Here is a 9,317-nt window from a genome sequence, read left to right on the forward strand (position 1 = left end):
AGTACTTTATTGAAAAATACGGATTTATACAACCACACATCATATAATTTCATAATTTTATATGGTGAATGCGCATGCCCTTGATATTTATTCCAACAGCAGCGCACTTTTTAAGGTGTTGTTGCTGGCCTCAAACCATAAATTGTGAAATACTTCTATCATGTTTGTTTTGGAAGAGGAGAGTTTGGTTCTTGGTTTTAGAAGATGATGCTTTATCCATGTCTATAATTGGAATTCTTGAAGAAACGTGTAGTCCAAAGAGTCTTTATTGCACTATTTATGATCGTAGTTTTTTATTTCTCTCCTTTTATACTTCAACAAATTTATTGACCATTAGAAGATATATGAAATGGACAAGAGTTGGATGAACGAGAAAAGGTATAACGCGAATCATACGCTTGGTTAAATTTTTAAGTCCCATTTATAGAATTGGAATAATTTTTATAGATAACGTAAGTTTTATTGGATTATGTAGGAATACAATTGAATATGTGAATGGGATAAAGGAATTTCTTGTCTACACTTTCAATAACTGTGTTGATGGGAAGATCTTGTGCTCATGTACTAAATGTGTTTCCTCCTGCTGGGTGAATGCTAAAACGGCAAAGGAGCATTTATTTTGGAGGGGAATGATGAAGAATTATACAACTTGGGTTTTCCATGGAGAAAATCATCACATTATACCTCTACTAGCCGGAATAGTGTGGTTGAAGAAGATGTGAATGACGACATGCATGAGATGTTGGATGACATGCAAGAAGTTGTGCAAGGTAGAAATCCAACAAATGAAGATAGAGGAGAGTGGGTTGCTGATGAAGCAACTCTTTCATTTTACAATTTGTTAAGGGACGTCGAACAAGAGTTGTACCCTTGTTCTAAGATGTTTACGAAGTTGTCTTTTATAGTTGAGTTGTTTCACATCAAGTGCCTATGTCGATGGAGTGATAAATCATTCAACATGTTACTAGATTTGTTAAAGCGTGCTTTTCTTGAGGGCGTATTGTTGCCAAAGAACATGTATGAAACGAAGAAAATCATTTGGGAATTGGGACTCCATTACGACATGATTGATGCATGCCCGAACGATTGTATGTTATATTGGAGAGAGACCGCCAATCTTACCTCGTGTTACAAATGTGGTACCTCGAGATGGAAAAAGGTTGAGAACAATTGAGATAATGAGGGAATAGATTCGTGCAAGAAAGGAAAGAAAATTCCTACAAAGGTTCTTCGCCATTTTCCTTTGAAACGAAGGTTTCGGGCTAGTGTCATAAAAAACAACCGCCTACATGAGATGGCATGATGAGGGCAAGAAGGAAGACAGTGTATTAAGACATCTTGCCGATTCCCCAGCATGGCAAGATTTTGATATACAACATGAAGGGTTTAGTTTGGAGACTCGCAATGTTCGTCTTGGGTTAGCAAGCGATGGAATCAATCCATTCAGGAGCATGAGCATTACACACAGCACATGGCCCGTCATTCTTATTCCATACAATTTGCCACCATGGATGTATATGAAGCAACCCTACATGATGATGTCTTTGCTTATCCCTGGCCCACATTCACCTGGTAATGCAGTTGATGTGTACTTGCAACCTTTGATTGAAGAGCTTAAGGAACTTTGGGTGGATGGGGTGGATACTTATGACCACTCACGAAAGGAATATTTTAGAATGCGTGCAGCACTTCTATGGACTATTAGTGATTTTCTCGCATATGCTATGTTGTCAGGATGGAACACTAAAGGGGAAAAGGCTTGTCCTTGTTGCAATGTTGACACGTGTTCTCAGTGGTTGACCCATGGAAAGAAGAAGTTTTGTTACATTGGCCACCGACGATTTCTACCAGAAGATCATAAATTTCAGGCAAACAAAAACCAGTTCAACGGTAAACAAGAATGGAGATCTCCACATAGAAGGTTGTATGCTTTTGATGTGTTGAAGCAACTGCAGGGCTTAAAATTCACATTAGGGAAGGGTCAAAAGAGGAAGAGACAAGAGAAATTACCGAGGAAGAAAAAATTACCAAAGAAGAAAAGTTCAACAGGGAATAAAAATTCACCGAAGAAGAAAAAATTACTGAAGATTACACTTTTACTAGGGCCGAAAAAATGGGTGAAGAAGAAAAATCCACCGTGGAAGAAAAAAAGTATTTTCTTTAAGTTGCCATATTGGGAAACTCTTCTTTTGCCTCACAATCTTGATGTGATGCATATTGAGAGGAATGTGGGCGACAAAGTGCTCGGTACGTTGTTGAATATTACAGGGAAAACAAAGGACACTGAAGAAACTCGTCTCGATCAAGAAGAAATGTCTCTAAAGTCAAGGGATAGCTTCACGATGAGTAGGAAACAAAAGAAATTTTTTGGCCAAGTGTTAAAGCGAGTGAAAGTCCCAGATGGGTATGTTGCTAATATTTCAAGATGTGTCAATCTTGAATCACTGAAGATTTCAGGAGTAAAGAGACACGATTTTCATTTTCTGATGCAACAATTACTCCCATTAGTTGTACGACCAACGTTGCCAAAGAAAGTCAGTTCAGTCATCATTGATTTATGTAATTTCTTCAAGGAGTTGTGTTCTAAAGTCTCGACGGGAGAACAGTTCGAGAGACTATGGTCTCAGATTGTCGTGACTCTTTGTTGTCTCGAGACTATATTTCCCCCTGGTTTTTTTGATATTATGGTGCATTTACCCATTCATTTAGCATATGAGGCTAAACTAGCTGGACGTGTACACTACCGCTGGATGTACCCCGTCGAGAGGTAAATATTATTAAATCTATTAGTTGTCATTTTAATGGTAGTGTTTCAACTTCTAAAATAAAGATAAATATATATCGTATCTTCATAGCTACCTCCTCACGTTAAAGTCATATGTGCGCAATAGAAGTCGTCATGAGGGATCAATTGCGGAAGGGTACCTAGCGGACAAATGCCTCACCTTTTGCTGAAGGTACTTGCAGAGTGTTGAGACACGTTTCAACCGACCATTGAGGAATGACGACAATAGGGCACATGTAGCCGACGAACATGTGTGGGGTGTGTTTTCCCACACAGGTCGGTCGTCCCAACATTGATGATCTTGATGAAGCCACATTGACACTAGCACATAGATATGTGTTAGACAACTGCAATGAGATCAGTGAATTCCATCTGTGAGTTAATTTCTCAACTTAGCAAATCTAGCTAATGTTGTCGAATCGATTATATCGCCTCTGAAATTTAGACATCCTTACAATTTATATGTAGTGCACATATTGATGCCATTCGGGAGCAACATCCCCGTGGTCAACAATGGGACACAGAGCGCATTCATAATGCAGAATTTCCAGAATGGTTTAAAGGCCAAGTAAGTAAATAAATAGTTTCATTGTAATCAAATGTTAATATGCACCTAACTAATTTTCATAGTATTGAAATGTTATGCTTAATAGGTTCAGAAGTTGCGGGATGAGGGGAATGAGCCAGTGTCGGAAAATCTTCGGTGGTTGGCGCGTGGTCCATCACCAAGGGTAAAGAAGTACAATGGTTGTCTCATAAACGGTTTTCGTTTTCATACCAAGATGCTTGAGAGGAAAAGGAAGACGCAGAATAGTGGCATCATCTTGGTTGCGAGAACCCCAAACTATTCTAGTAGAAAAGACAAAAACCCCATTCATGCGGACAAGAGTTACTATGGTGTTTTGACAGATATTTTTGAATTGGACTATTATGGAAGTAGAAAAGCACTGCTATTCAAATGTGAATGGGCTGACTATCAAGCTGATAGGGGTGTTAAGAAGGACCCCCTTGGATTCACCCTTATCAATCTAAAGCATTGTCGCAAGGACGATCCTTTTGTGATGGCATCTCAAGTACATCAAATCTTCTACGTACAAGATCCCACAAATATTGATTGGTATGTGGTTAAGAAGACGACACCTAGGGACTTCTTTGATACAGAAGAGGAAGACTATAGGGATGATTTTGAGATTGTCGATGCGAGCGAGGCACCACGTACGGATGATCTTATAGATATTTGGGAAACGTCGGAGTGAGGATGGGGCATATATTGTTGCGATGTTTATATCTTTTTGTAATGAAGACACTTCTTTGATACTTAAGACATGTTTATGACAGTTGGTTCTAATACGATGTTTTCTATGATTTTTCTATATTTGCTCCATGCAATGTTTTTTAATAATGAACCCCATTCACGCTATGATTTTTGCCTTGTTGGAAATGATTGGAATACTTGAGCACACTTTTTATTATGGCAATATATCGATTGCTTGCATTTTCTTTTCCCTTTGAGCCAATTTTGTTGAACTATTGAGACTTTTTAGTACAGATTTCCACCACTGAATCCTAGTCAATTACATTGACAAAAATAATCAAGGAGGAAGCAGGAATTTCGTATCCCCATCCACATTTTATGTAAGTGATTTAATGGGCATTTGCATGTGAGAATTTAGTCGGTTGAGCGTAATTTGAACTGTGATGCTAACAACTGTTTTTTTTTTTCACTTGTGCAGCGAGTCTACCACCGCCAGCATTCTTGTGGCTTAGGTTAGTTTAATTCTTCTCTTGAACTACTTATTTGATTAATTTTTTTAAAGGGACGAAACTATTTGATCATTCTAAAACAAAGGTGGATAAAAATGAGCATGCATACTGTTTTAATGAATTTTGTCCACTACAGCTTCACAGTATGAAAAGAGCCAGGGAGTTAAATATGTCACAAGCTCAAGAAGAGGGGGTCATCAAAGCCCAGGGCTCCCATCAGCATGACTCAATGGACTTACAACAGGTGGCATCCGAACCCCAAGAGGAGACCTCATCGAAAAGTAAGAAAAAGAGAGGACCCACAAAATTGGACTATTTATACAAGATGGAAGGTCGCTTAACTGTGACACTAAATGCATACAACCAAGTGGTTGGAAACAATGATGGCAAATGTGGAAAGTTCTTGGGTATTATCGCTAAGATTGGGACTTTATTACCTATTAACGTGTTTTCTTGGAAAAATATGCCGGAATCTAATAAAGAGGATGCCTGGAGTACATTATTGGTTCGTATTAGGAGATAAAGTTGATTATCCTTTTATAGTGAATATATTGTTTTATCTTATGTTGTAACTACATCTTAACCACGCCACTTTTAATTTTGACATATATAGGAAAAGTTTGATGTTCCAGAAGATGGAAAAGATTGGGCGATGAGCCAATTATATGAAAAATGGAAGGACCACAAGTACCAACTAAGAAGAAAATACTTCAATGAAATAAGTGATGAAGTGATTTTTCCACCTCAGCCTAATAAGATTGTCGAGTCACAATACATTAAGTTGTGGGAACATTGGAAGAGTGATGACTTCAAGGTATTTATATAGTTCTTAATTAACTATTGGAAGGGTGATTTTTTTAATGATATTGGAAGGGTGATCTTCCCAACTAATTATACTATGAACTCGATATTGCAGGCTCAAAGCACAAAAAATACTACAAATCGCAATCAGTCTTGGACACCACATACCGGGGGATCTAAGGCATTCACTGTTATTACCGAGGAAATGGTAACTTTTAGTTTGACTATTTGTTTTTTCTTGAATTTGCAATTGATCTTAAGTAATAAACCTTAATTTTTCTTCTATGTTGATGATAGGAGGAAAAGACGACGAAACCATATGGGCGGGATGAATTATGGATCATGACCCGTACTCACAGTGATGGGACCTTTGTTGAAAATTCAAGAGATGCTATTGTATGTTAATAATGTGCATACCAAACGGTTTACTTTCTTTCCTCACTTGTTGATAAGACAAGTCTTTAACAATTTATTTGCATTCTTATTGTAGGCAAAAATATGCGAGCTTTAGGAAACACAATCAATGGAGAGCTCACAGTGTAGCCTGACTTCCAAAGACGACATCCTTAGCAAAGCTTTGGGTCCTGATAAACATGGCCGTGTTCGTTGTTTAGGGCCGGCCCCAACCCCATCTTCACTATGGGGGAAAAAACCTCGTCGTGAGACAAGTAAGTCTAGATGTGAGGTATTAGAAAAGGAATTAGCCGTGATGAAAGAGGAGATGAGGAAGATGAAAGACATATTCATGCAAAATGTAAGTATTCATAGTTATATTATGGTTAATATTTGTTGGGAAGTGATATATCTGTAGACACCCCCATTTTGCTACGCTTTAAAAAGCAAAAGATTCGGTAGTATCATCAAGTCTTGAATCCGTATTTAGCATTAGATTAGGCATCCATGCATTTTAGGGTAGATTTCATTTCATTATGGGAGTTTTGAAGTTGATTCGCGATCCAAGGTCTCTAGGGGGTTCCTTTAGCCTCCGGAAGATGTAAAATCAAGTTTCCAAGCAAGTGAAAAAACCAGCTATTTTTAGAATTTTAAGGATTTTCCCCATTTTTACCCATTTTGCACTAAGGGGTATTTTGGTCATTCCTGATGTGTCCCGTTTGAACCCCGAGCTGTGTCCGAGAGATCTTGAGCGATTACATGAATTTTGAAAAAGCAGCTATTTTTAGAAACTCATGGGGCTTCCACATTTTCATCATCTTATGGATGTTTCAATCATTTCTCATATATCCAAAACCATCTCGAGGGTACGGCTGATGGATTAGGAATAATTTCGTAAGATTTGGGAAACCTGCTAAATTTAGATCTCTCAAGATTTTCTCTTAGTCTTGCACTTCGGGGGTATTTTTAGACATTTCCAATATATCATATTTGGTCCCTAAGTTGTGTCTAAGAAATCTTGAGTCCGTTCATAAATTTTCGGAGATCTGCTATTTTTGGAATTTCTCAGGGTTTTCCCTAGTCTCGCCAAATTCTAGCACCTCGGGGTAATTTGGTCTTTTCCTGTGTAATTCTTTTGATCCCCGAAATAGGTCTGAGAGATTATGAATGATTTCCCGAATTTTGAAAAACCTGCTAAATTTAGAATTTCTCAGGGGTTTCGTTTGACTTGGAAATTTTATGTGTCAAGGGCATTTTGGGTATTTTCAGGGGGTACCAAATGATCCTGTTTGATATTGCTCATCAAAAGGACCAAACTTTAAAAGTTTCTATTTTTGAAGTTTGATCACAAAGACTTTTTATTTTTAACTTTTCCCTTTAGGGGTGAACCAATTTAAGGTTATTTTGGTCACATTTGGATGTGTAATTGTCAAATAGGGGCATTTTGGTCTGAAAAATTATTTTTTCAAAAAAGATGGTTCGATCATGTGTGAGGGATGCACCATAAATGTCAAATGGGTTGGGTCCATATATAGAATGTTGAATTTAGAAAGATTTTATTGAATTTTTACGGAAAAACCCGAAACCCGTGTGAAATGGACCATTCGGCTAAAGCCCGCAAAGATGGAGCTCATGTGGGTTCACCCATATGGGTCGACCACCATGGTGGGCGTCCCACATGGCTGATCCACATGAGTTGAGCACCCAACCTTGATGATGTCACAATGGTTGTTACATCATATTTGTTAAAAGAAAAATAAAAAGAATAAAAAATAAAAAGAAGGAAAGAAGGAAAAGAGAAATGATTGCTTAAAAAGGTTTTCTTCCAAAGAAGCAATGTGGAATGAGAATAGCATGTCTTGATTGACAAGAAATTAAGATTGGAATCAAATCCAATTTGGAAACAAGAAAGAAAGAAAGCAAGAGGGGAAAATTGGAAACAAGCCAAAAAGGGAGCTCTCACATTGGAAATTATTATTTCTCTCTTAACCCTAGCTTTTTTGTATAAAATCCAAAGCAAACAATCCTAGAAAAGATTGAAAAAAATTCCAAATTCATCCATTTTCTCTCTCCTCCCAAGAAAAAAAAAAAAACTTCTTCTCTCTTGAAGTGTGTTCATATCTCTCAAGAGTTCTTCACAAAAGGGATTCTTGAAATCCCTTTTCTTCTTCAACAAATCACACATCAAGGATCTTTGGGGTGTTATTTCGGTCTTCTTCAACATATAAACGGGTGCGACAAAGCGTATACCTCGGACCTACGCACCCTAGAGACAAGGAGCGCGATCAACGGTAGGATCTTTATCTTTGTAATATCAATAGTAGAAAAGCATGCTAGGGTTTTACTTTTGATAGATCAAATCAATGAATATTTCCTTAAAATTTCAGTATGTTATAATATAGATTATAATTTTTCAAAATTCAAAATTTCACCAAAAAATTAAATTTTCTCCATTTAATAATGATTTTCTTTCGATTTTTATTTAATATGGATTTAAATCGGATTATCAAAGCAAGTATTAGAAACCGTGAGTTTCTTTAAAAACTGATATTTTTTGGGATTTCTATAAAATAAAATACTACTGGAAACTTAATTTCCAATCACGGTTTGGCCGTTTTAATTTTCATTCTATTTTTCAAACAATAACCCCGAAAGGGGTTATTTCTTAATGAACGAATCCAAAAGTATATCAAACCATGTCCAAAATTTGTGAAATCTTATTTTCAAACTAATGTTTTGATTTTCAGAATACCCAAAAATGTTCGGATTTTTTTGAATTTATTTAATCTGGTTTTAAATTATTTTAAATTTCGGTCATTTTTAATAAATATCAAAATATTTTAAAAATTGATGAAACTCTCCAGAATTAATTTTAAATAATAAATTGAATTTTTCATGAAATTTATTTTTCGAAAAAAGGTTTTTTTATTTGTATTAAATTAGTAAATTTTTGAAATTTTTCTTTACAAACCAGTAACTTAGGTTACTGGAATGTTAGATAAAAATTTTCAATTGGTATTGTAAAGTTTTAATATGGTTTTGTAATTTATTTTAATAAATGGGTTTCAATTTCTAGGAAATAAATTCCCCTTTTCTATTTAAAAATCGATCTTTTGGAGGAGATTTAATTTTTAAGTTTTGAAATTTTGATAGAAAATTTTATAATCTATTATATATCTACTGGAATTTTTTATTTGATTTTAGGATACTATTAGGTTTCGTTTTTAAGTAATTCTTTGGTTTCATCTGATTTTTGTGTGAATTTCAATTGGCATCAAATCATAATAAAAGTTCATGAAATTCATACAGTAGTCTAATATCATGATTATATTTATTCTGTGAAATTTTGGATTAATTTGAAATTGATATGCTACAAGTTACTGTGTTAATCTATAATCTGATTTAAAATTTGGAAAATCAGAAATTGATATCAAATCCTAATGATAATTCATGAAATTTTTTCAGTAAGCCACAATCATCCATATCATGTTATTGAAAAATTTTCAGCTAATTTGGGGTTTAATTACTTAGAGTTTCTGTGTAATCCTAGCAATCTGGTCTTAATGTTAATAAA

The 9,317-nt window shown here is 35.7% G+C and overlaps 1 protein-coding gene across 1 annotated transcript; it reads left to right on the top strand.

Moving 5' to 3' along the window:
* Positions 1 to 1,289: 1,289 nt before the first annotated feature.
* LOC143888537 (uncharacterized) lies at positions 1,290 to 4,041 on the top strand. Its single transcript, XM_077392991.1, has 3 exons — positions 1,290 to 2,767; positions 3,254 to 3,353; positions 3,439 to 4,041. Exons 1-3 carry the CDS (start codon positions 1,290 to 1,292, stop codon positions 4,039 to 4,041), a joined length of 2,181 nt encoding a protein of 726 aa, XP_077249106.1.
* Positions 4,042 to 9,317: the final 5,276 nt, after the last annotated feature.

This window comes from Tasmannia lanceolata, unplaced genomic scaffold, assembly GCF_043159265.1.
Source record: "Tasmannia lanceolata isolate RefF3 unplaced genomic scaffold, GAP_Taslan_0.1 ptg000012l, whole genome shotgun sequence".
NCBI lineage: Eukaryota > Viridiplantae > Streptophyta > Magnoliopsida > Canellales > Winteraceae > Tasmannia > Tasmannia lanceolata.

Excerpts from the sequence above, each read along its gene's own strand:
- LOC143888537 (XM_077392991.1), top strand. The coding sequence starts at position 1,290 with ATGAGATGGCATGATGAGGGCAAGAAGGAAGACAGTGTATTAAGACAT. Across the intron at positions 2,768-3,253 it reads TGGATGTACCCCGTCGAGAG|TGCACATATTGATGCCATTC; the intron begins GTAAATATTATT and ends ATTTATATGTAG. Across the intron at positions 3,354-3,438 it reads CAGAATGGTTTAAAGGCCAA|GTTCAGAAGTTGCGGGATGA; the intron begins GTAAGTAAATAA and ends TATGCTTAATAG.